The sequence below is a fragment of the Podarcis cretensis genome, assembly GCF_951804945.1.
Source record: "Podarcis cretensis genome assembly, chromosome: 8".
In the NCBI taxonomy this organism is placed as follows: Eukaryota; Metazoa; Chordata; class Lepidosauria; order Squamata; family Lacertidae; genus Podarcis; species Podarcis cretensis.
The window spans coordinates 8,714,191-8,741,822 of NC_137177.1; the positions used below are offsets into that span (position 1 = coordinate 8,714,191).

General features: G+C 47.4%; 1 protein-coding gene across 5 annotated transcripts in view; it reads left to right on the forward strand.

Annotated features, from left to right (window-relative positions):
* The window catches only part of NPAS1 (neuronal PAS domain protein 1), a 115,485-nt gene that overhangs the window by 37,363 nt on the left and 50,490 nt on the right, over nucleotides 1-27,632 (forward strand). For all 5 annotated transcript variants that reach the window (XM_079985365.1, XM_079985366.1, XM_079985367.1 and 2 more), the window contains one exon: nucleotides 16,155-16,228. In XM_079985365.1, the coding sequence (XP_079841491.1) occupies nucleotides 16,155-16,228 (74 nt within the window). The remainder of the gene's footprint in view (nucleotides 1-16,154; nucleotides 16,229-27,632) is intronic.

Consider the following 27,632-nt stretch of genomic DNA (forward strand, 5'->3'; position numbering starts at 1 on the left):
ATGGGATAGGTACCAAAATATTTTGGAACCAAATGTACCTCATTGGTTATCCCCACTGGAGATCATGAGTGTCAAAAAGACAAACATGAGAGAGGATTGGATGACTTATGGAGACATTGTAATTAAAGAAGGGGGGAAATGGAAATTGAAGCCATATGAACAAGTCAAAAAATATGTATATGATTGGTTGCACTACTTCCAAACAAATGAAATGTTTAAAAAGGATTGCAAATAGAGGAAATATATTGAAGGAGAGTCTAGATTTCAGAAAGAGATAATAAATAATGATTATAAGGTATTGTCAAAAATGTACAAAATGCTATTGGAATGGCAAACAAAGGACGAAGAAGTTAAATCGGTTATGATACATTGGGCCAGGGACTTTGGTTATAATATACAGTTAGCAGGTTGGGAGAAGGTATGGAAGGAAAAGCTCAACATCAAAAAAACAAAGATCATGGCTACTGGTCCCATCACCTCCTGGCAAATAGAAGGGGAAGAAATGGAGGCAGTGAGAGATTTTACTTTCTTGGGCTCCATGATCACTGCAGATGGTGACAGCAGCCACGAAATTAAAAGACGCCTGCTTCTTGGGAGAAGGGCAATGACAGGCCTAGACAGCATCTTGAGAAGTAGAGACATAACCTTGCCAACAAAGGTCCGTATAGTTAAAGCTATGGTTTTCCCAGTAGTGATGTATGGAAGTGAGAGCTGGACCATAAAGAAGGCTGATCGCCGAAGAATTGATGCTTTTGAATTATGGTGCTGGAGGAGACTCTTGAGAGTCCCATGGACTGCAAGAAGATCACACCTCTCCATTCTGAAGGAAATCAGCCCTGAGTGCTCACTGGAAGGACAGATTGTGAAGCTGAGGCTCCAATACTTTGGCCACCTCATGAGAAGAGAAGACTCCCTGGAGAAGACCCTGATGTTGGGAAAGATGGAGGGCACAAGGAGAAGGGGGCGACAGAGGATGAGATGGTTGGATAGTGTTTTCGAGGTTACCAGCATGAGTCTGACCAAGCTGCGGGGGGCAGTGGAGGACAGGAGTGCCTGGCGTTCTCTGGTCCATGGGGTCACGAAGAGTCGGACACGACTAAACGACTAAACAACAACAACAAAATGGAAGGAAAATAAGGGACGCAGGTGGCGCTGTGGGTTTAAGCCTCAGCGCCTAGGGCTTGCCGATCGAAAGGTCGGCGGTTCAAATCCCTGCGGCGGGGTGCGCTCCCGCTGCTCGGTCCCAGCGCCTGCCAACCTAGCAGTTCGAAAGCACCTCCGGGTGCAAGTAGATAAATAGGGACCGCTTACCAGCGGGAAGGTAAACGGCGTTTCCGTGTGCGGCTCTGGCTCTGGCTCTGGCTCTGGCCAGAGCAGCGATGTCACGCTGGCCACGTGACCCGGAAGTGTCTCCGGACACGTGGCCCGGAAGTGTCTCCGGACAGCGCTGGCCCCTGGCCTCTTAAGTGAGATGGGCGCACAACCCCAGAGTCTGTCAAGACTGGCCCGTACGGGCAGGGGTACCTTTACCTTTACCTTTATGGAAGGAAAATATGAAATTCACTGCATGCATGACGATAAAGGAAAACATTATGAAAATGGTATATAGATGGTATATCACTCCCGTTAAATTAGCAAAAATGTATAAGACATGTAACAAATGTTGGAAATGTAAGGAAAGGGAAGGGTCATTTTATCATATGTGGTGGGAGTGTAAGAAAGTAAAAGGCTTCTGGGAAATGATATATAATGAGTTGAAAAAGATGTTTAAATATACGTTTGTGAAGAAACCAGAAGCCTTTTTGTTAGGAATTACAGGAAGAGAAATTAATAGAAGTGATTATAAACTTTTTCAATATGCAGTGACTGCGGCAAGAATTTTAATGGCTCAAAAATGGAAACAAGAAGAATTACCAACATTGGAAGAATGGAGACGGAAACTGACGGACTTTGCTGAATTAGATAAACTGACAGGAAAAATTAGATACCAAAAAGATCACAAGTTCACACAGGACTGGAGAAAGTTTACGATTTATCTGGAAAATATTTGTGATGAACAGACAACGCTAGTTGGATTTAAAGAGGCTTTGTGAGGAGAAAGGGTATTGTAAGAGGGAAAAGAGCTGTAAAGATTTATTAATTGGCAATACAATTACAAAGGAAATGTGAACTAAATTTAAAATTATGGGGATTGTGGAGGGAGCGGGGGGAAGTCCAAAAGAATTTTGTATTATAGTGGATACGAATGTGTTATTTAAATTTGTAAAAGAAAAATTTTCTTAAAAAATTAATAATAATAATAAAAAAAGAACAACCCTTTACTCCTGATAAGGAAAATTCCGGGTTGAGAGACTACTCAACAGCCTGGCTTGCTGAGGTACAGGTCCCTCCCCCCCTCCCCCGGTCCATGCGGTCAGTAAAAGAAGGAAATTCCAGCCAAGTACCATATTTTTCGCTCCATGAGATGCACCTGACCATAAGATGCAACTAGTTTTTAGAGGAGGAAAACAAGAAAAAAAAATATTCGGAATAAAACTGTGGATGTATGATTTTTGTGGTTCATGCTGTGGCCACAGACATGTGATTTGGCGGTGAGTTTGGGGTAGCCCAATGCTAAAATCCTGAGAATCCATGTGGATCCGTGCTTTGTAACCACGTTTTTTTGCCATTGCATGATCTGCTTTTTGCCCCTGGGCAATTCGGCTTCAGGGACCATGCATTCGCTCCATAAAACGCATAGACATTTCCCCTTACTTTTTAGGAAGAAAAAAGTGTGTCTTATGGAGCGAAAAATACGGTAATATGGAGCAAAACAGCAGTCAGTAGACTTAGATCCTTTATTTTTGCCCAACAGGTTCAAACTTCCCACAATATCCCAGAATACAGTTCGTACAGCATCATTGATACATCATCTTTCGTTGGAATGGAGGAACTTGGCAAAGGGGTTGAATTGATATGATTTATAAAGCTAGGTATCTTCCCTGAGCTGTCAAGTCGGAAGGATACATTCAGGCATAATATTTGTGACATTTAACAGCTTTAAAGATGTGCCCCCTGCCCTGTAATTTCTGTAACACTCCCCTCCATAGAAGTGAATGATGACTGTTCTCTCCTGTGTGCCATTTGCTCCCCTGAAAGTCAGCAAAAAGTCCAGGATGTGAACAGGCAGGCCTTGCGCTGTTCAGTCTTAGGCGTAGCAAAATAAATTCATTTAAATAGAGCTTCCTCCTGCCGTGGAATGGACGGAGGGAAAAAAATAACATGTTTTAAGAGATTAAGAACCATTGTTCAGTGGAGGGTGAAATATTATGATTATTGCACGTTGACAGGACAAAATTACTGTGTGGATTGCGGTTGTGATGGTGCGTGCATGTGCTGTCCACCCCCCCATCTTCCTCCCCCGCTGTGGGCCTTGTTTTCGCACAATGCACACCGCGGAATCAGTTCTCCGGTTGCTGTTTTCGTTCAGGTGCGGCTGTAGGCTGCCTTTGGGCTGCTGCTGCGCTAACACTGGAGCACATGGGCGCTGCATCGACTTCCTTAATTTATTTGGAAAAAAGTAAGTTCCTAGACCTCAGTGTGGCCACATGGAGATTTAGGAAAGTCATTTCTGCACTGGGCTCTGTCTTTAACCCTCTTCCCTCCACCAAACTCGGAAGCTGCGAAAGGAAAGGGGGGGAAATTGAACTTCGAAAGGCAGTACAAGAATTTAGGACAAAGATTATGATATTATTATTATTATTATTATTAATAATAATAATAATAATAATAATAATAATACAGTGGTACCTTGGGTTAAGAACTTAATTCGTTCTGGAGGCCCGTCCTTAACCTGAAACTGTTCTTAACCTGAGGTACCATTTTAGCTAATGGGGTGTCATTCTGCCGCACGATTTCTGTTCTCATCCTGAAGCAAGGTTCTTAAACCGAGGTACTATTTCTGGGTTAGCAGAGTCTGTAACCTGAAGCGTCTGTAATCTGAAGAGTATGTAACCCGAGTTACCACTGTAATAATAATAATAATAATAATAATAATAATAATAATAATAATTATTATTATTATTATTATTATTATTTATACCTCGCCCATGTGGCTGGGTTTCCTCAGCCACTCTGGGCAGCTTCCAACGAAGTATTAAAATACAGTGGTCTGTTAAACATTAAAAGCTCCCTAAACAGGGCTGCCTTCAGATGTCTTCTAAAAGTCTGGTGATTGTTTTTCTCTTTGACATCTGGTAGGAGGGCGTTCCATAGGGAGGGCGCCACTACCGAGAAGGCCCTCTGCCTGGTTCCCTGTAACTTGATAAAGCTCAGGTATGAGGAACTTGTGGCCATCTACAGATGTGGTTGGATTCTATCACCCCCGAGACCTGGCTGGTGCCAATGGGCTTGGAGTCCAATACTAGGCCACTCATTCTCACAACAGCCCTGAAAGGTAGGCTTGTATTATTCTTAGCAGCCCCATTCTGCAGCTGGGGGAAGAGGGGGACGAGACTGACAGGAATTAGTGCCTGAGGCCGCCTCAATTCTAGCCTGAGTGGGAGCCCACCCAAAATTTATCCAATTTGCATTTTTCGCCTCAGTTCTCACGAGGTCGAATTTTGCCTGGGCTGCGCTTGCTCAGAACTCCCTTGAGAGTTTCCTTGATGGATGCTCCTCCATCTAACCAAACTCCCCACACATAGTAAGCTAGCATGTCAGGGGGAAAGCCAGGGTTGAATATGTCACATGCTACTTTTCTATATTCAGGGGAGCTGGTTACTTGAAGGAGTATTCTGTTGTCTGTTCCTTCACTTGCTGCCTGAGAAACGGTATGGATTGATGACCTTGGTGAGGACGAGGTTTACATCACTGTCCTGGATTCAAATCTAGCAAGAACCACAAACTCTCTGGGGGCTTGCAGACTAAGTCACTCCTAAGGTAAAGGTAAAGGGACCCCTGACCATTAGGTCCAGTCGTGGCCAACTCTGGGGTTGCAGCGCTCATCTTGCATTACTGGCCGAGGGAGCCGGCATACAGCTTCCGAGTCATGTGGTCAGCATGACTAAGCCGCTTCTGGTGAACCAGAGCAGCGCACAGAAACGCCGTTTACCTTCCCACCTATTTATCTACTTGCACTTTGAGCGACAGGAGCTCACCCTGTTGCGGGGATTCGAACCGCCGACCTTCTGATCAGCAGTTCCTAGGCTCTGTGGTTTAACCCACAGTGCCACCCACGTCCCAAGTCACTCCTAGGCCTTTGTTATTCTCTGTCTGTGAAATGGGCACATAAATGACCCATCTCTTGGGTGTTTGAAATTCCCTAGAAATAATTGGAAATGTCAAGTCCCTTTCTCTACTCATCCCTTACCTAACATGTTTTGCAAAAGAAATAAAATTTTTGCAGATCATTCCAGATTGCTTAATTCTGATTGCAGAATTTGCATGTTTACAGAATTTGCAGATCATCTGATGCCGTGGTCTTCAGCTGGTCCAAGTCTTAGACACACCTCTGAATTCCAACTGTGGGCCCATTTTCACTTTCAACATTTAATAGTGCTAATAAGGCACATTATTAATCCTAAAATGGCCATTCAGTGCACTCAGAGCTGCCTTTGCATTACTGCCAAATGAAAGCCAGTGATTTTTATGCTTGATCTTAACCAAAAGACTAAAAAGATGTTGAAAACCAGTGATTTTTAAGAAGGCTGGCGATTTCAGTGGGACACTTGAGCATGTTTGTGCTTCCAGATTTTGTTATGGTGTTGTGGCAGGGGGAAGTTATTAGAAAGACTAACTCACAACGAATTTCCTATGGCTAAACTGGGTTTTTTTAAGTGGCAGCAGATGAGAGATTGCTTCACTTGTCAATCTGGGTATTATTTACTAACCGAAATCCAAAACTTTGGTAGCATTAGTTGCTGAAATTGCACTTTTAAGCTTGTGTGACAACTGAGTTCAAAGAATTGTTTTTGCATCCTGTATCTCAATTCCAGTGAATCTTGGCCCACATATATTATGGGGAAAACAGCCACTTAAAAGTTCAATTAATTAAAAAAATTCCTTCTAGTAGCACCTTAAAGACCAACTAAGTTAGTTCTTGGTATGAGCTTTCGTGTGCATGCACACTTCTTCAGATACACACGTGTGCATGCACACGAAAGCTCATACCAAGAACTAACTTAGTTGGTCTTTAAGGTGCTACTGGAAGGAATTTTTTTATTTTGTTTTGACTATGACAGACCAACACGGCTACCTATCTGTAACTGGTTCAATTAATTGTTCTACATGTTGCGAAGCATTTCCTTTTATAGAAGCAAAATTTAATGCTTGATCTTCCTCCCCCCCCCCCCCCCAAAAAAAAGGCTGTGAAAAAAAGTTGGAAACGTGTCAGTGAAATTTTCTGATTAACATCTCAACTGGAGTTTCAGCAATTTTTGGAGTGGTTCTTTTTTTTTAACGTCAATTTTTTTTGGGGGGGGGGGATTCCCTACATTGAAGGGTTTTGTTCAAACAGCTGAACCCACCTGCAAGGCACACCATCCTTAAAAGCCGCAACGAGGTGTTCAATAAAGAAACGGATATTAAAGATTCATTTCTCAATAACTCCCAAAACTTCATATTGAAGTCCAAATAGTCTTGTTTGCACCTTTTTCTACATGACCACCACCTCACTTTTTATGAAAAACAGTAAGGGGTTGTGTGTTCAGAACCCCTTCCTTTGCAGAGGGCTTTATCAAGAGCATAGGCTCTGATGAAATTAACAAATTCACTTTTTTAAAAAGAACAAAATGCATGGAAGCCAATGCTTTGCTGTGGAGAGAGGGATGAATCCAAGTTACATTTGGAGCAACGTTGAGAACAAGTTGAGATCTGCCCACCCTCTCCTGCTGCCTTAGAGGGAGCAAAGTTTCCATGTTTTTCAAAAACTGGTTGTCCGTTCTTCTTACGGCTTGCTGCTGAGCTTTGCTTCTGAGTGCCTCAGCTTCGATGGTTTCAAACTTCCACTTGCCAGCATCTCTCCACATTTCACACACTGAGGAACCGGCATGCTATTTCCCCCTCAGTCCCAGTGAACCCCTGTTTCCATGCATTGCGGGTCAAATTTTTCATGTCCTTTTAGGTGTGGTGTCCTCTCTTGCTTTCTGGATTTCCCCTACTCTTTAAGTGAACCCTGTTTTTGACAGTGAGCAAGGGGGAAAAAAAAGTAATAATCACCATTATATTTTGTGTTGTCTTACACTAAAAAGCACTGATGGCATCCAAAACGATTCAACTCTCCCTCGTTTTCTCCACCTCCTTCCTTCCTCTGTCATCTGCTGGTACCTTTCTCTCACCCTTCCTTCCTGACCTTTTTGTCCTCTGTCATCTAATCTTTGCTTTCCTCTCTCCTGAATTTCTGCCTTCTCTTTCTCTGCTCTGTCTCTTTTGCCCCTCTCTCCCTTGCCTCAACTTTTTTCTCAGCCCTCCGTCAGCAGCTGCCCTCCTCTTCTCCTCCTCTCGGCTGCCATTCTTCTTCCACCTTCTCACATATTTCCATCCTTCCTTCCGCTCACCTGCCTTATTCCAGCTGCTGCTGCCTTTCTTAGAGGCCTTTGCAACCGTTCCACCCCTCTCACGACAGAAACAGCTACGATGCCCTCTCTGCGCTGAAAATCTGCCCCGAGTTCAGCATTTGCCCCTCACAGCTCTCCAGAACAGGAGCTTCAAAAAAGCAAAGTGGACCTGGACTGATATTCTGAAAAAGGAGTGTGTCAATCAGGGACTGCTTGTGGCATTAGGAGTTAGCAACCGGTGCAGAGAGACCTGGAAATGGCTCCTGCTCTTTGCCTCCAGACCCTCCATCAGGCATCTCCAAACTCGGCCCGCCAGCTGTTTTGGGACTACAACTCCCATCATCCCTAGCTAACAGGACCAGTGGTCAGGGATGATGGGAATTGTAGTCCCAAAACAGCTGGGAGGGTGAGTTTGGGGGTGCCTGCCCTAGATTCAGGGAGAGGTTGATGTAGCATCCCTGCTCCCTCCAAGTCTCACATCTTGCAGACTCTTACAGCAGCTTCCTGACCCTCCTCCCGCCGCCGCCTTCATCCATGATGGCATCCAAGCTATCCCACCGCAATGGCCATTTCAGCATTCTAGTCCTCAGCGTACTTCCATTCGTTCATTTTGTTCAGCATACTTTCATTTCATTCATAGAGAGCCGGGGTTGGTGCAGTAGTTAGGGGATCAGACCCGGAGCCGGGAGACCAGGGTTCAAATCCCCAACGCCCTGCCCCCAAACTTGGGCATGAAGCTCACTGGCTGAGACCTTGTGCCAGTCACTGCCTCTCAGCCCAGCCCCACCTCACAGGGCTGTTGTGGGGAATAAGTGTGGAGAAGGGGGAGGAGAAGAGAAGTCTCGAAAGCCATAGAAATAGACTGTAAAATGGACAGAGTGCCCCTGCTCCATAGAAAGCTCTCTCAGCAAAGGCACAGCCGTATGATAGTATAATAATAATAATAATAATAATAATAATAATAATAATAATGTTATTGTTATTAATAATAATACCCCGCCCATCTTGCTGGGTTGCCCTAGTCACACTGGATAAAAGGTAAAAGTAAAGGAACCCCTGACCATTAGGTCCAGTCGTGGCCGACTCTGGGGTTGCAGCACTCATCTCGCTTTACTGGCCGAGGGAGCCGGCGTACAGCTTCCGGGTCATGTGGCCAGCATGACTAAGCCGCTTCTGGCGAACCAGAGCAGCGCACGGAAACGCCGTTTACCTTCCCGCCAGAGCGGTACCTATTTATCTACTTGCACTTTGATGTGCTTTTGAACTGCTAGGTTGGCAGGAGCAGGGACCGAGCAACGGGAGCTCACCCCGTTGTGGAGATTCGAACCACCGACCTGATCGGCAAGTCCTAGGCTCTGTGGTTTAACCCACAGCGCCACCTGCGTCCCTTTTTAGTCACACCGGATAGCATCCAACAAACATAAAAATAAATAATAAAACATTAAACATTAATAGTAACAATCTGATCCAAAATAAAAAGTCACAATAACTTTAAAACAAACAACTTATATCAACTAAAGCAATACTTAATAATCCATTGGCATCCAAAAATAAACAGTAAAATTAAACACCATCTAATAATAATTAAACAGTTTACACCTATCAATTACAATAAAGAATTACTCATCGATAATCAATAAAAATAACAGCAAATAGCAATGCACAAAACGTACAAAACCATGTAAAAGGGTCAAATTGAGAAACGAGGACACACAACTTATAAATTTTTTTTAAAAAAAACTATCACTGAGCTCCTCTCTTCACAGCCTGCTGCTGCTGCTGCTGCTGCTGCTGTTCTCAAAGTCATGGTCTGGGAAAGGCTCCTGGGGCTGGGGGCTGGAGCACATCAAGTGGGAAAAGCAATTGCCTGCAGAAAGTCTCTCCCCCCTCAGTTCCAGTAATAATAATAATAATAATAATAATTTATTATTTATATCCCGCCCATCTGGCTGGGCCTTCCCAGCCACTCTGGGTGGCTTCCATAAAAACCAAAAATACAGTAAAATCACACGTTAAAAACTTCCCTGAACAGGGCTGCCTTAAGATGTCTTCTGAATGTCAGGTAGTTGTTTATCGCTTTGACATCTGCTGGAAGGGCGTTCCACAGGGTGGGCGCCACTACCGAGAAGGCCCTCTGCCTGGTTCCCTGTAGCTTTGCTTCTCGCAATGAGGGAACCGCCAGAAGGCCCTCGGCACTGGACCTCAGCGTCCGGGCAGAATGATGGGGGTGGAGACGCTCCTTCAGGTATACTGGGCCGAGGCCGTTTAGGGCTTTAAAGGTCAGCACCAACACTTTGAATTGTGCTCGGAAACATACTGTATTCAGTATTCAGAAATGTGTTATTGGAAAAAAAGGCCTATGCCTTTCTCCTGCCGTAGTAGTTCCATATTACATTCATATACAGTGGTGCCTCGCAAGACGAAATTAATCCGTTCCGCGAGTCTCTTCGTCTTGCGGTTTTTTCATCTTGCGAAGCACGGCTATTAGCGGCTTAGCGGCTATTAACGGCTTAGCGGCTTTAAGAAAAAGGAAACAAACTCGCAAGAACTCGCAAGACGTTTCGTCTTGCCAAGCAAGCCCATAGGGAAATTCGTCTTGCGGAATGACTCAAAAACCGGAAAACTCTTTCGTCTTGCGCGTTTTCCGTCTTGCGAGGCATTCGTCTTGCGAGGTACCACTGTACCGCCTTTTCTTCCAAGGAGCTCAAGGCTGTGTACGTCATTCTCCTCCCTCCCCATTTCATCCTGTGAGGGAGGTTAGGCTGAGAGACGCTGACTGGACCAAGGTCACCCAGTGAGCTACACGGCTGAGTGGGAATTTGAACCCTGCTCTCCCAGGTCCTAGTCCAGGGGTCAGCAAACTTTTTCAGCAGGGGGCCAGTCCACTGTGCCTCAGACCTTGTGGGGGGCCGGACTATATTTTGAAGGGAAAAAAGGAACGAATTCCTATGCCCCGCAAATAACCCAGAGATGCATTTTAAATAAAAGGACACATTCTACTCATGTAAAAACACACTGGTTTCCGGACCGTCCGCGGGCCGGATTTAGAAGGCAATTGGGCCGGATCCAGCCCCCGGGCCTTAGTTTCCCTACCCCTGTCTTAGTCTGACACCCTAACCATTACACCACATTGGCTCTGACCACATGGCAGCCCTCCTGGAAGCTGATCAAATCAGGGTGCCTGGTTAACAGTTTTGTTGCGGTCCATTTGTGGGTCCCAGCCCGCTGGTTGGAGACCAATGGCCTGATGTGCTGGCTTTTTCCTTCCACCTGTAGAGTCGGCTGTCTTGCTCCCTTGCCGATTCACACCTTGTATTGATCACATTTCGAACTCGGGTCGTCCCAGTCCAAGTTCACCATGCCATCAGCTCCCACTGTCTCTCTCTGCCTTTGCATTTCAGAGGTTTCCGCCAATAATAATCAAATAATATAAGCTGCTTGTGTTTTCTGGGCAGCCTGTGGTTGTCGTTTCCTCCTGCTTTATGGCTTTAAAAGCTGGCGATATTGCAATCGTGTGTGTTGGGGGGGTGTATTTCTGTCCCCCTCCCCATATATTCCTCTTTCACTCTCCCCCCACCACACCGTACCCTTCTTTTCCCCGTAATCCTAGCAGCTTTCTAATTCTTACATTAAATGCTTTTAATTATAGGAGCATTCTGTCTGACCCGCGGGGTTATTTCAAGAGAGAAAAATGAAGGAATTAAAGAAAATGACAGAGCAAATTGCGGCAATTAGCGGTGCTGGTATTGTTCCGAGTGTCTGTCAAGGGAGTTCTCTGTTTGTTAGTTACAAGTAAATTCGTACAGATAACGGAGACAGCCATTATAAATGCCATCTCTGAGGCTGCCTGGCGCTGCAGCTATTTTTCCTTTTTTTAAAAAAAAAAAAAAAAAAGAGGGGGGAGAGAGAGATTTTCTTTGTAAAAATAATATTTCTCCTTGTGAAAATACTATTTCTCCTTGAAAGTGAGCTCTGAAAGGGAATTGGTTTCTCTTCCTGCCCTCCTTTTGCCCCAGTAAGTCCAGGATAATGGTTTTGTGGGTCTGAAGTGTGCATGCACACAAAAGCTCATACCAAGAACTAACTTAGTTGGTCTTTAAGGTGCTACTGGAAGGAATTTTTTTATTTTGTTTTGCATCTGCCTAGTCCATTGTCAGACTGAAAGAGCCTTAGAGATGCAATGGGTGACCATTTGAGTTTGGGGGGCAAGATTTCACCCGGGGCTTAACCCCACAGCCTGCTTCCCGTGGTTGAGGGCAAGCTAGATGCTAGAGCTCTTTCCTTACACACATAAACCCTCTCATGTCCATTTTCCCGGCATCTGCAGTTAAAAGGATGAGGTAGGCAGCAATCATAGGGACGCGGGTGGCGCGGTGGGTTAAACCACAGAGCCTAGGACTTGCCGATCAGAAGGCCGGCGGTTCGAATCCCCGCGACGCAGTGAGCTCCCGTTGCTCGGTCCCTGCTCCTGCCAACCTAGCAGTTCAAAAGCACGTCAAAGTGCAAGTAGATAAATAGGTACCGCTCTGGTGGGAAGGTAAATGACATTTCCGTGCGCTGCTCTGGTTTGCCAGAAGCGGCTTAGTCCTGCTGGCCACATGACCCGGAAGCTGTACGCCAGCTCCCTTGGCCAATAAAGCGAGATGAGCGCCGCAACCCCAGAGTCGGACACAACTGGACCTAATGGTCAGGGATCCCTTTACCTTTACCTTTAGGCAGCAATAGGGATGTCTATTTCCTGCCAGAGACCACGGAGGGCTGCTGCCAGCCAGAGCAGAGCCCACTGAGCTCAGCAGAATAACGGCGTGACTCCCTGCAAGGCAAGCTTCATGTGTATGTATAAAAACCAGGCGTATAATTAGAATTTCACTGAAGCCAAGTGGTGTCTCTGAGCATTTGAAGCATCGTAGAATTGGAAGGGACCACCGGGGCCAATCTAGTCCAACCCCCTGTAATGCAGGAATATTTTACCCAAAACAGGATTCGAACCCACAACCCTGAGAGTAAGAGTCTTATTCTGTACCAACTGTGCAACTGAGGAGTTGGGGCATGTGTGCTAAGCTCCAAACCCTGTTTCCAAAAGGTTATATAGAATGCCAATTTATACAGAGTCAAACTGTTGGTCTATTTTGCTCAGTATTGTCTACACTGGCTGGCAGCAGCTCAGGCAGGGGTTTATTCCTAGCTCCACCTGGAATTTGACCCTGGCACCTTCTGCGTGCAAAGCAGATGTTCTGCCACAGACTTACCGCCTTTCCGTTTCATCTGTGCCCCTTTCAAGCAAAACCACCTGCCCACAGGCAGGCGTGGGTTTTCCGTAGTGTCTGATGAGCCGGGGCAAGACTGTGGCACCGGGTGCAAATGATCCCCTTGCCACAGAAGTCTGGAAGCTCAAATCTGTTTCCCACAGCCAATTATGCAGTGGCATCCAATTGACAGATGGGATAGAAGATTAGGGCAGAATTGCAAAATGGAACTTTCTCCGATTTTTAAGTTGTCGTAACCAGCGCTGCGGGACGCGGGTGGCGCTGTGGGTTAAACCACAGAGCCTAGGACTTACCGATCAGAAGGTCGGCGGTTCGAATCCCCGCAACGGGGTGAGCTCCCGTTGCTCGGTCCCTGCTCCTGCCAACCTAGCAGGTCAAAAGCACGTCAAAGTGCAAGTAGATAAATAGGTACCGCTCCGGCGGGAAGGTAAACAGCGTTTCCGTGCGCCGCTCTGGTTTGCCAGAAGTGGCTTAGTCATGCTGGCCACATGACCTGGAAGCTGTACGCCAGCTCCCTCGGCCAATAAAGTGAGATGAGCACCGCAACACCAAAGTCAGCCACGACTGGACCTAATGGTCTGGGGTCACTTTACCTTTACCTTTACACTTTACCTTACCTGGGACTTTGCTGGTGGAGGGCAAGTAATAAATTTAATTATCATTAATTAATATGACAGACAAGAGTTGGGCAGAGCCATTGACACTAACAGGAGAGTGGGGGGCTCAGCATTTTGCCCTGTTCTCTCCCCCCCCCATTGACTTCAACAGGGCTGGCACAGGAAGATACCCTGGTGGACCCTGGATGTGCCCAGGGTTAATTGGCAGGTTGGCTCTACAGTTCTATGATCCGAGGTGCCATTTTGCTACCCCACCTCAAAGCACCAAACGACCCGGTTTCTGCCCAGGCAAACTCCCGGCGGATTTTTCAAACTCCTCCCCACCTGTGTCAAAACACCCCAGGATGGGGGCAGAAATTCAGAAAGGTGGCAACTGGAGGATGAAATTGATGGACTATGCAGAACTAGACAAACTAACAGGAAGAATTTGAAACCGGTGGGACCAGAGATTCACAGAAGATTGGTGTAAATTTACGGACTATTTGAAAAGTAATTGTGATGACCAAATTACACTTGTAGGTTTGCAAGAAGTTTTGTGAGGGGAATAATTTGAATTATTGCAGAATTGGATAAAAAGGAAGATGTTAGTTAAGATAATTAAAGGCAATATGAATTTAAGAAATGCAGAAGAAATGATAAAAATGGGAGATCATCAGAGGGGCTGATGGAAGTCCAAAAAGATTGTATACGATGTGAAATTTTGTGGTATGTATGACAATTAATATGTTCAAAAATTAATAAAAATTATTTTTTTAAAAAAGGAATTCAGAAAGGTGGCGGAATGGAAGCCATCTTTTTTGGGCTCGTGCAGATTTCTCCAAGGGCCTCTCCTCTTGGCATCTCACAGTTGGGTGTCCTCGTCCGCAAGTCACCCCCCCCAAACACCCCCTCTCTTTCGGCCCCTGAGCCAGGGAACTTCGCTGCAAGGGAGTGAAGGGGCTGAAAGGAAGGTTAAGCCGGGGTCTTGTGAGCTTTTCAGCTTTGCTGGGGAGCACTGAATGCGGAGCTGATAAGTATTCTAATCCCATCTCCCAGGAATGTGCAGAGCACAATGGCAGGTTCTGCTCTCCCCTCCAGACTTCCCCCTCCACATCCCCAGGGCTCTGTCCTTGTCTTCCCCCAGAGTGAGTGCCTGGTCTTTGCTTGTGTGCGCTCACCACCCCAGAGGGGTTTGTGCAAGCATCAATGTGCACAGATGCACATGCATGTAAAGAGAGGAGATGTGGATGACAGGCTTGGTTTATTGTTGTTGTTTTGTATGTCCCTGTATAAAATTGTCCCGGAATTGAGATGCAAATGCCCCTCTTAGTAACAGCTCTTGTTTTGCCAAATTACTTGGTAAATCTCTCTCTTTTTGTAAAAGATCTCTGTCTGAGGCTTCTCTCCTCTTCTTCACATTTCCCTTCTACCTTTAAATTACTTTTGGAAAAGAATCCCAACCTTTCTGCCCCCCGCCCCTTCCTCTTTCTTCTGTTTTTTTGGTAATGTTCGGGGCTTAAGAATTTGCTCTTTGGTGTCCAGAAGAAGCTGTGGGGAGGAGGGTCTCTGTGTGCAGCTGACCTCTAACCCCGTGGTTCAGTCGCTTGAGATGCTTTCTTGCCTTTGAGCAAGATGGATGAGGTTTAGGATTGACATGCTTATATACAGACCTTAAAACACTTGACGGCTGATGGTCTACAAGCCGTCCTCAAGCACTGGCTGGGCTGCTGTGATGTCACAGCATGCTCACTGCTGAAAGAAGGAAAGGCCTTAGAAAAATGAGGAGGTCGATGTGTGGGAAAGATTATATTTGCACTTCATTTATTTATTGTGGGGACAGGTGGGGAGACTGAAACTTTGGTTGTCAGTCCCTGATCAAATATAAGATGAAAGAGAGTTTCTGCTCCTCCTCCTCCTCCTCCTCCTCTTTTTGGAAGTGGCTTCCTGAACTCAGAGATGTGGGAGTGGGATCAGGAAGCAGCAAGGGAATCTGTTTATGTTCCGAAGTACACTCTCCTTGGCAAACTTAAGCAGGAAGTAGCTGGTTTCCTGTGGATTAAACCAGGGGTAGGCAAGCTAAGGCCTGTGGGCCGGATCCGGCCAAATCGCCTTCTCAATCCGGCCCGCGGATAGTCCAGGAATCAGTGTGTTTTTACATGAGTAGAATGTGTGCTTTTATTTAAAACACATCTCTGGGTGATTTGTGGGGCCTGCCTGGTGTTTTGACATGAGTAGAATGTGTTCTTTTATTTAAAATGCATCTCTGGGTGATTTGTGGGGCATAGGAATTTGTTCATATTTTTTTTTTCAAAATATAGTCCGGCCCACCACATGGTCTGAGGGATGGTGGACCGGCCCACAGCTGAAAAAGGTTGCTGACCCCTGGATTAAACTCTCTTAGGACAGATCTCTCGCTGATAAGAGAGATCTTCAGTTCTGCAATTCCAGCTTTAGGGGGGCGGGTAAGCTCTGTGCTGGAGCCAAACCTGCAATATGTGTTGTGATTATTTTTGGGGCCCAAGAAGGATCTCCCAGGGCTGGCAAATTCCACTCTCCCCCCAAGCTGTAACTTTGCAAGTTCTCAGCCCCTCGAATCCATGCCCTCCTGGACACACCATGAGTCTCAATGCCATGGCACCAGCAGCTTCTCCTTGGCAAGTGTGGAGATCAGGGGGCCAAATCCTGGGTGGTGGGGTGTCCAAGGTGTGACCTCTCTGATAGCGGGTTCCTTCTCTCTCTCTCTCTCTCTCTGACAGCTGCCGGCCGGAGGAATGTGAACACCCTGCTAACAGAGCTCTTTGAACAGCACTTAGGGGGCCACATTCTACAGGTGAGTATGGCTCACGTGACCTTTCTCTCTCTTACCGGTCTGACTCTATTTTGCAATTATCTGCAGGATCTGATTTCTTTCCGCAGGGCCTGTAAGACAGAGTTGTTCCACCTGGCCTTTGGCTTGGAATCAACTTGATCCCTCTTTCCCTTTTCCTTTCTCCTTCTGTGATGGAACTCCTATTTGGGGACTTCCCTGGCTTTTTTCTGGCCCACGTAGGACCAGTCTGGATAGTTGGCCTTGGGGAAGATTTGACATTTTCATCCCCCCAAAAGTTTTTTGATTTGAGTTTCTACTGAAATGAGGCTGCATGTTGTATTTTAATCTTGTTTTTAAGTTGTATTTTAATCAATTGTTTTTATGCCTGGTGTTAGCCGCCCTGAGCCCGGTCTTGGCTGGGGAGGGCGGGGTATAAGTACATTTTATGATTATTATTATTAATTATTGTGAAGAGCCAGTGAAGTCCAGATTCTGTCTGATCTCCCTCGCTTCACCTAAAAGATTCTTCTCCTTCAATCTCTAGGCAGGCTCCGCCCCCTCCTGAGCCACCATATTGCACTGAAATTCCACTAGTGCATTTATTTCCCGCCCCCTGCCCCCACTTTTTATGCATTGGTATCCTGGCATTCAATAATTTATTTATTTATTTTTGTTAAATGTATTTTGCAGAAAATCCTTGAGGCATCCCATTTTGAAAATAGTTTGCTCGTGCTACTTTTGGGGGAAGGGGAGGGGGGGACTGAGCTTGCTTGCACAGCTCTTCCATCTTTGTGGAGTTTTGTGGCCAGGCAGAAGTAAGCCAGTTTCCTCCTCCATTCGATACAATACGATGATATGATGATATGATATGATATGATATGATATGATATGATATGATAATCTTTATTGTCATTGTCCCATACAGAACAACAAAATTTAAAAAATCTATATCAGACATTCAAAACCAACAAGCCTGCTATCCCAGCCTGGTTAGCCCCCTAAAAACTCTGATACCCCATAATTAAATACAATATACTCCCATAGATACTACCTTACAGTGCGTTTAAAACCAAAATCGCATTTGGATAGAAACTGTTTCCCAGGCGGCTAGTCCTAGTCCAGGGGTCTGCAACCCGCGGCTCCGGAGCCGCATGTGGCTCTTTTACACCTTTGCCGCGGCTCCGGGGCGGATACTAGCGAGGGGAGGAGGCGCATTGTGCGCCCCAACACTCCCCACTGTGGCGGGCGCTGTACTGGCTGTGACGTCGCATGGGGCGGTGCGTGCGTTAGTCATGCACCGCTGTCTTCCCGCCCGCTGTCGGATCGTGGCTCCGGAGATATATTTGTTTTAAATGTTGCAATGGTATTGCGGCTCCCAGTTTTTTTTTCTTCGGAAACGGGTCCAAGTGGCTCTTTTTGTCTTAAAGGTTGCAGACCCCTGTCCTAGTCTTTATAACCCTGTACCTTCTTCCAGAAGGCAGAAGCTGAAAGAGATAATTTCCGGGGTGCGCAGTATCCTGCACTATCTCTGCAGCTTCCTTATGGCACCTGGAAGCATAGATTTGATCCAAGGTGGGAAGAGTGCATCCAGTTATTCTCTCCGCAGTCTTTACAACCCTGGACAGCATTGTTTTTTCCCTGGCCATGCAGCTCCCAAACCACACACACAGACCATAAGTTAATACACTCTCAACAGGACAATGGTAAAATGCCATCAACAGGTCCTTTGAGAGATTATTTTTCCGGAGGATTCTCAGAAAATATAACCTCTTCTGTGCTCTCTTCATCAGGTCTTTACTGTTTTCGCCCCAGGTTAGGTCATCTCTCAACTCCATTCCCAGAAATCGAAACACCGAGACCTGTTCCACACATTTCCCCTCAGCAATGAGTGGCTGAATATTCATGCCACCTATTGTTACAGCAGGGACGCAGGTGGCGCTGTGGGTAAAAGCCTCAGTGCCTAGGACTTGCCGATCGAAAGGTCGGCGGTTTGAATCCCTGCGGCGGGGTGCGCTCCCGCTGCTCGGTCCCAGCGCCTGCCAACCTAGCAGTTCGAAAGCACCTCCGGGTGCAAGTAGATAAATAGGGACCGCTTACCAGCGGGAAGGTAAACGGCGTTTCCGTGTGCGGCTCTGGCTCGCCAGATGCAGCTTTGTCACGCTGGCCACGTGACCCGGAAGTGTCTCCGGACAGCGCTGGCCCCTGGCCTCTTAAGTGAGATGGGCGCACAACCCCAGAGTCTGTCAAGACTGGCCCGTACGGGCAGGGGTACCTTTACCTTTACTATTGTTACAGCAGAACATTTCTGGTGCAGGGAGCTGTGCCGTTTTGGTTTCCTTGTTAGGAGTTTATGGGTCTAAAACTCGACTTCTTACACCATGTTGCACAAGGCTTGGAGTCAGGGTTGGGAAGCCTGGGGCCCTACAGATTCCATCTCCCATCAGCCTCAGCTAGCATGACCAATGGTCAGGGGTGAGGCAAGCTGAGGTCTCGCAACATCTGGAAGCTCACAGTTTCCGGCTCAGAGAAAGAGTCTACCACAAAGCTAAGCAGGAACGTTCATTATCTCTTCCTGGGAAGAATAGGAAGCTCCCGATTTTCACAGTGACCCAATCAAGTCCAGCGCCACCCAGTGGCTAAGCGATGCCACGACGCTATCCATGCATCTTGCGAGTCTTGACATTTTGAGGGCAGGCACCGGTGAAGCCGACGGATCGGGCTAATTATTTCTTGAGAGCGCTCATTACTGCTGTCTCCTGGGGCTGTGGGCTAATTATCAGAAGTGGCATATGGTAATATTTTAAACAGCAATTTATCAATCCTCAGCCGATGGCTGCCCTTGTTGCACAGCCTGGCTCATGACAGCTGAGGGGAAGTGTGTGAGCAGGGGAACAGACCCTGCATTACATCTGTGCCCCACAAGCCCATGCACATGAAGGATCCGGGAGACTTGCCTCGTCACGTTTCCAACAGGTCTCCTCAAATCTGGATGTGGTTTAATCTGTAGCTTTTAAAATCAGAGTCCAACCCTGTGTTAAGTAAATGGTGCTTGCTTATTTCATCTTCCTAACATCCCTGCAAAGTAGGCTAGACAGAGAGAGAGAGAGACTTGATCAGAGAAGTCCCATTCAAATTAATGCACCGTAGTCACGTTCATTCATAGAATCATAGAATCATAGAGTTGGAAGAGACCACAAGGGCCATCGAGTCCAACCCCCTGCCAAGCAGGAAACACCATCAGAGCACTCCTGACATATGGTTGTCAAGCCTCTGCTTAAAGACCTCCAAAGAAGGAGACTCCACCACACTCCTTGGCAGCAAATTCCACTGTCAAACAGCTCTTACTGTCAGGAAGTTCTTCCTAATGTTTAGGTGGAATCTTCTTTCTTGTAGTTTGGAACCATTGCTCCGTGTCCGCTTCTCTGGAGCAGCAGAAAACAACCTTTCTCCCTCCTCTATGTGACATCCTTTTATATATTTGAACATGGCTATCATATCACCCCTTAACCTCCTCTTCTCCAGGCTAAACATGCCCAGCTCCCTTAGCCGTTCCTCATAAGGCATCGTTTCCAGGCCTTTGACCATTTTGGTTGCCCTCCTCTGGACACGTTCCAGTTTGTCAGTGTCCTTCTTGAACTGTGGTGCCCAGAACTGGACACAGTACTCCAGGTGAGGTCTGACCAGAGCAGAATACAGTGGCACTATTACTTCCCTTGATCTAGATGCTATACTCCTATTGATGCAGCCCAGAATTGCATTGGCTTTTTTAGCCAATTTGACTGGGTCTCCTCACAGTACGGCTAGTGTTAGGTACAGCCTCACCTGGTAGCAGCGCAGCCACAGATTCACACTGGAAGAAATATTTATTTGTTTTTTCACACTACTGGAAAACTTTGATAGGGAAACCATTGAAGGACAAAGGCGCTCTGGGAGAAAATCAAGTTGGGCACTCCCTGCTGATGCACGTAATCAATTAAATGCAATTCGTTTACTTTAATTACTGGCTATTTGCAAGCCTTTACCTTATAGGCAGATTGGGTACTCTGCTAGCCTCTTTGGTGTGGCTGGCAGCGGTCAGGATTTGGCCTTCCTTCTACCTTCTGCTACCTCAGCTAGTCATTTTAAAGCCCTCTCAATAGAGGTGTGTTCTTGCCCCTTCTCCTCAAGGAGCTGTCAGAAAGAGAGAGAGAGAGAGAGAGAGAGGGAGAAAGAAAGAAAGAAAGAAAGAAGGAAAGATAGATTCTGGTTTCCCCCTCAATGTTTCCAAACGCTGTCCATCGAAACTTGGCAGGGAAGATGATGATGATGATGATAATTTATATACCACCCATCTGGCTGGGTCTCCCCAGCCACTCTGGGTGGCTCCCAACAGAATGTTAAAAACACAATAAAAGATCAAAGATTAAAAACTTCCCTAAACAGGGCTGCCTTCAGATGTCTTCTGAATCCAGATAGTTGTTTACCTTGACATCTGATGGGAGGACGGGTGCCACCACCGAGAAGGCCTGATCCTTTCTCTTCCCAGGGGTCCCTCTCTTTCCAGAGACCCTGAGCCTAGCCCACCTCACCTCCCCGTTAGATTCTAGCTTGCCTGTCCAGCCCCCTTCTCTTTACCTGCCCCACTCTGCTTAAAACGACCACCCAGCTTTTAAAACCCTTCCATTTCTCTTGGGAGGGGAAAGGCTGGAGGCAGTTCGGCAGCTGTTGACCCAGGGCTTGTCTGCACCATAGCCTGAGAGCAGCCTGCCGTCATTGCTCTGCATTTGACTCACTGATTGGGACAAACTTGGGACTGGCAGAGGGTGTGTGTGTGTGTGTGTGTGTGTGTGTGTGTATTAGGAGAGGACTTTGCTTTGCTCTTTTACAAAAGAGGCTACGGGAGTAAATCCAAGGTTTAAATTGAGCCAGGATGACACTTCCCTCTTGATTTACGTTTTCATCTTTCCAAAATTCTAACATTGCAACCTGTTCATTGGGTTTTTTTTGAGCCTCGTCAGAACAGGTATTCCGCACCCCCCACTCCAGGTGAGATGTAAAAAGGAAAACGGTCTCTGATGATATGTTGTTGTTTGTTGTTGTTTAGTCGTTTAGTTGTGTCCGACTCTTTGTGACCCCCTGGACCAGAGCACGTCAGGCACTCCTGTCTTCCACTGCCTCCAGCAGTTTGGTCAAACTCATGCTGGTAGCTTCGAGAACACTGTCCAACCATCTCGTCCTCTGTCGTCCCCTTCTCCTTCTGCCCTCCATCTTTCCCAACATCAGGGTCTTTTCCAGGGAGTCTTCTCTTCTCATGAGGTGGCCAAAGTATTGGAGCCTCAGTTTCAGGATCTGTCCTTCCAGTGAGCACTCAGGGCTGATTTCCTTAAGAACGGAGAGGTTTGATCTTCTTGCAGTCCATGGGACTCTCAAGAGTCTCCTCTAGCAACATAATTCAAAAGCATCCATTCTTTGGCGATCAGCCTTCTTCATGGTCCAGCTCTCACTTACATACATCACTACTGGGAAAACCATAGCTTTTACTATACGGACCTTTGTTGGCAAGGTGATGTCTCTGCTTTTTAAGATGCTGTCTAGGTTTGTCATTGCTTTTCTCCTAAGAAGCAGGCACCTTTTAATTTCATGGCTGCTATCCAGAGTTGGAATGAGAGGCCCCCTTTCCCTCTGCCTCTGTTTCAAATCAGCCATAGCTAGGGGTATAAGGAAAGCACTGATTTCTGATCCACTCTGCATTTGTTGCTGTCCTGCTTCTGGGGCGGGGGAGTGTTGTTTGCCTTGCTGTCCTCTGTGGTGGAACTTCCCGTAATTAACTACATGCTTAATGATGTTTTCATTAAGTTATTCCCCACCCCCACCCCAATTCATGTCCGTGCAAAGGAAGCAGAATGCAAATGAGGTTGAGGGGAGAGCGATCAGTTGTGTATCTTTTGAGGACTGAAAACAACAGCGACTATAGATCCTATTTGCCGGGTGCATTTTTGTTCTGGACACGGGACTAATAAGTGAATCTTGGCCATTTCCACATCCCTAGCTGTTACCTCCCATGCTGAGAACTTCATCTCCTGTCAGCCGCAGATCGTTGAAGTGTGGCCTGCAATTAACTCATTTCTGAAGGCAACAAATTGTCTTGCGCAGGGGTAGGCAACCTAAGGCCCAGAGGCCAGATGCCCGCGGACAGTCTGGGAATCGGCATATTTTTACATGAGTAGAATGTGTCCTTTTATTTAAAATGCACCTCTGGGTTATTTGTGGGGCATAGGAATTCATTCCCCCCCCCCAAAAAAAATATAGTCCAGCCCACCACACGGTCTGAGGGACGATGGACTGGCCCACGGCTGAAAAAGGTCGCTGACCCCTGGTCTTGCTGGATCATCCAAACTACAAGAAAGAAGATTCCACCTAAACATTAGGAAGAACTTCCTGACAGTAAGAGCTGTTTGACAGTGGAATTTGCTGCCAAGGAGTGTGGTGGAGTCTCCTTCTTTGGAGGTCTTTAAGCAGAGGCTTGACAACCATATGTCAGGAGTGCTCTGATGGTGTTTCCTGCTTGGCAGGGGGTTGGACTCGATGGCCCTTGTGGTCTCTTCCAACTCTATGATTCTATGATCTCTAAGACCTGTGCAGTGCAAGCTCTTTCTTCCAACAGGGGGAGCCCAATTGCTGCAGGAGATCACCAGCAGAGCATGAAGGCAACAGCCTACTATTGCTGGCTGCCTTCCTGTAATTAACACAAGAACCTGTATCATAATGATGTTGCTCTGCTTCTCCCTGGGAAACTGCTTTACACTGAGTCAGGTCCTTGGTCTATCTAGTTCAGCCTTGCCTACACTGACTTTCAGCATCTCTCCAGGGCTTCAGAGAGGGCTTTCTCCCAAGCCCTGCCTGGTAGGGAACCTGTGGGGGCCTTGCTCCATGGGAGGCTGATGCTGTACTTCCCTTCTCCTGGCTTGAAACAGAGCTCAGAACAACACACACATCTTCCTCTCACTTTTGTACACCACTTCTCGCTGGCATCCGTCTGTCTGGAGAGACAATGGAGTGTGCCTCTGGGGGTGAAGTCAAACCGCTGGGTTTGCAGCACCAAAGTGACCCCCCTGGGACACAAGCCTGGGCAGTGTGTATGGGGGTCCTGGGCGGCCCAGATGACATGACACCTCTCTCGGCCCCACCAATGTGGTCCATAGGAAATCAGAGTAAGACGTTTGGCATCATCTTGGCTGCAGGTGTTGCCAAAAGGAGGCATTCAAGGTGTCACCAAAACCTCCTTTTGGACTCCATTCCGGATTTGTGTAGGGTTAACCCTCGAGCCTTTCCTTCTCTCAAAGATATCTCACAAGGCAGTGGAGGTGTATGATCAGAGTTTTCCTGGATGGACTCTCTTCCCAGGTGGACGAGCCCCATCTGCCTCATACACCCCTCTTCTACAGAACGTGCAGAAACTGCCTTCTTGACTGCTGGACCCCATACACCACACTTTGTTGTTGTTTAGTCGTTTAGTTGTGTCCGACTCTTCGTGACCCCCTGGACCAGAGCACGCCAGGCACTCCTGTCTTCCACTGCCTCCTGCAGTTTGGTCAAACTCATGTTGGTATCTTCGTGAACACTGTCCAACCACCTCGTCCTCTGTCGTCCCCTTCTCCTTGTGCCCTCCATCTTTCCCAACATCAGGGTCTTTTCCAGGGAGTCTTCTCTTCTCATGAGGTGGCCAGAGTATTGGAGCCTCAGTTTCAGGATCTGTCCTTCCAGTGAGCACTCAGGGCTGATTTCCTTAAGAACGGAGAGGTTTGATCTTCTTGCAGTCCATGGGACTCTCAAGAGTCTCCTCCAGCACCATAATTCAAAAGCATCCATTCTTCGGCGATCATCCCAGCTCTCACTTGCATACATCACTACTGGGAAAACCATAGCTTTAACTATACGGACCTTTGTCGGCAAGGTGATGTCTCTGCTTTTCCCCTCTTCCTGCTTTTTCTCCTTCATGGATCACTGCCTTGCCGTGGTGAAGGGGCTTGAACAACTCAGAGAAGCAATGAGCTATGCCGTGCAGGGCCACCCAAGTTGGACAGGTCATAGTGGAGAGTTTTGACCAAACGTGATCCACCTGGAGCAGGAACCGGCAAGCCACTCCAGCATCCCTGCCAAGAAAACTCCATGGACAAAGACAACAGGAATACGCCACATTAGACGTCTCTATTTCTGGGCGTAGTGCACTGGCCTGGCAACACACTTTTCCTGGGTCGCTGATTCAAAGGGAACCTAATTTTGCCCGCGGCCAGAGCAGGTGCGAAGAGGCAGGAGCAAAAAGGCGAGCAAGCTGGATCAATTGAGTTAGAGGATTCTGCGTAGAGGGGGAACAGAGGTGTTAACCTCGTTTGGCTCCTTGGCCAGGTGTGGCGGCTTCCTTTCCACAGCCCACTGTCTCCAGCTTGAGGGCTTGGTTTTTTTTGTGTGTGAGAGACTAATTCGGGTTTATTTGGAAGCAATCTGATTTGGCCGCTGGTGTGTGTGAGGAGGGGGCTACGAATAGGGAGGGTGAGGGGGATGCAGATGTTGTACCAACAGCTGGCTGACAGAAAGCACTGCTGTGGGGGGGCAGCCCTCCATGTGCAACCTTGGTGGGAGCGCCATAGCTCCTCTCAGTGTAGTGGAAGCTGCTTGCTGGACTCTGCTTTTATAGGAACAAGGCTAATCCTCGCCCTTTTGGACTCCTTCCTTCCTCCTCCAGCACTGTTGTTGCCAGAACGATTTGTCTTTTTTCGTTGCTCTGACCATGGGATGCAGGCCCTTTAATACCCTCTCCTGGCTTCCTGACCGCTCTCGGATCCGGCAACAATCCCCTTTGTCCTTACATCCCATGTGACGCGGTAGAAATCCCGTGGAACGATGCACGGAATGGAGAACAGCAAATGTGGAAAAGTTTATCTCCCTCTCTCGTAACTCCCACAACTTGTGGACATCTGAGTGTTGGGAAGATTCGGGAGAGATAGAAGGAAGCCTTCACACCAGCGCAGAGTCAGAGCATGGAACTTGCTCTCGAGAGAAGTAATAATAATAATAATAATAATAATAATAATAATAATAATAATAAAAAATTTTATTTATACCCCACCCTCCCCAGCCAAGACTGGGCTCAGGGCGGCTAACACCAGCTATAAAACAATTGATCAAAATACAACTTAAAAACAAGATTAAAATGTAACATTAAAATGCAACCTCATTTCAGTAGAAACTCAAATCAAAAACTTTTTGGGGATGAAAACGTCAAATCTTCACCAAGGCCAACTATCCAGACTGGTCCTACGTGGGCCAGAAAAAAGCCAGGGAAGTCCCCAAATAGGAGTTCCATCACAGAAGGAGAAAGGATAGAGGGGAAAGGGATCAAGTTGATTCCAAGCCAAAGGCCAGGCGGAACAACTCTGTCTTACAGGCCCTGTGGAAAGAAATCAGATCCTGTAGCCATCAGAAATCAGAAGTAGCAACGGCCACCAGCTTAGATGGTTTCAAAAGAGGATTGGACAAATTCACAGAGGAGAATAAGACTATTGATGGCTACGAGCCACAAACAGCGATCCTCTGCTTCCATGTTTGGAGGCAGCAATAATTCTGAATCCTAGTTGCTGGAAACCACAGGAGAAGGTTCTTGCGCTCAGATCCCACAGGAATCCAGTTGGCTGCTGTGAGAACAGGATGGACTCAATGGGCCATGGGCCTGATCCAGCAGGCTTCTTCTTATCTTCCTACATTCCAGGACCACCATGGACTTGACCCACCCATCTTTCTGCTCCTGTATCCTTTCCCCCTTGCTGCATCCTTGTTGCCTTCTCAAAACACCTGCCTGGAATCCATCAAGACCTTCTCTCAGAGCTAGCAGGTTGCATTGCTCAGCTGGTGAGCTGGCCTGTGGATCCTTGCCTGCCTCAGCCTCTTAGAGCACCCCATCCGCTGCTTCTCCCTATGCCTCAGAGCCCTTTGTGTTCATGGAGACAGGGGTCGCTCTGGCTCTGGGTCCTGTGCACTGGCCCCCACCCCCTTGTCATTCTCCATCACCCCGTGAGTAGCTTCCTACACCAACCTCTCCTTCCCTTCCCCAGCTTGCCCCCTTGTGCCCCAAGTCCTGGCAACACACCTCAACCAGACCCTCTTTTTCTTTCCTGTTGTCCTGCCAGTTTGTGACACAAATGAAGCTTCTCAGTGGTTTGTCCTTTAAGGATTTGCCAGGGCCCAGAGCCTGGGAGAGACAGAGAGAGAGACAGAGAGACAGAGAGACAGGGATTTCTGTGCTCTCAGACTCTGCTGTGCAAGTTGCCTGTTTGGAGCTGTCCGTGGTCCTGCATCTCCACACCTGCTGGATGGAAAAATGGTGCTTCAGGAGCCTTCTCCTCTCAGCTCCTCCAAACCCTTCCTTGAAGCCCATCCTTCCTGTGAAGTCTTTGGCACAATCCCTGCATCCTCAGGCCTGGGGACTCTTGGATGATTTGGCCTGCAGCTTCCATCTGCCCCAGCTGGCATGGGCCGTGGCTCAGGGACCTTGCACGCAGTTTGATCCCTGGTAGATAAAAGGCAAAGGTAAAGGGACCCCTGACCATTAGGTCCAGTCATGGCCGACTCTGGGGTTGCGGCGCTCATCTCGCTTTACTGGCCGAGGGAGCCGGCGTAGAGCTTCCAGGTCATGTGGCCAGCATGACTAAGCCGCTTCTGGCGAACCAGAGCAGCGCACAGAAATGCCGTTTACCTTCCCGCCGGAGCGGTACCTATTTATCTACTTGCACTTTGTCCTGCTTTTGAACTGCTAGGTTGGCAGGAGCAGGGACCGAGCAACAGGAGCTCACCCTGTCACAGGGATTCAAACCGCCGACCTTCTGATCGGCAAGTCCTAAGCTCTGTGGTTTAACCCACAGCGCCACCTGCGTAAAAAGATAAAGGTAAAAAGTTAAGTCCAGCCAAAGGCAACTCTGGGGTTGCAGCGCTCATCTTGCTTTCAGGCCGAGGGAGCCAGCGTTTGTCCACAGACAGCTTTCCGGGTCATGTGGCCAGCAGGACTAAACCGCTTCTGGCGCAACAGAAACCAGAGCGCACGGAAATGCCGTTTACCTTCCCGCCGGAGTGGTACCTATTTATCTACTTGCACTGGTATGCTTTCGAACTGCTGGGTTGGCAGGAGCTGGGACAGAGCAATGGGAGCTCGCTGCAGTCACACGGATTCTCCAGGTGACGCTGCCAGCCAGGTTCATGTCCCAAACCCCAGACAGACACTGCTGCCAGCCAATGCACACAGTAAAGAGCAAAATGGAACCCAGTGGTCTGTACCCATTATGCCAATAAAGTCTGAATGAATGAATATATGTACCTGTAGCTGCCTGCGTTCTTAGGAGAAAAGCAGAGGCTGGAGTCAGTGCGGCCTGCTTGCTCAGCAGCTGGTGAGAAGTGC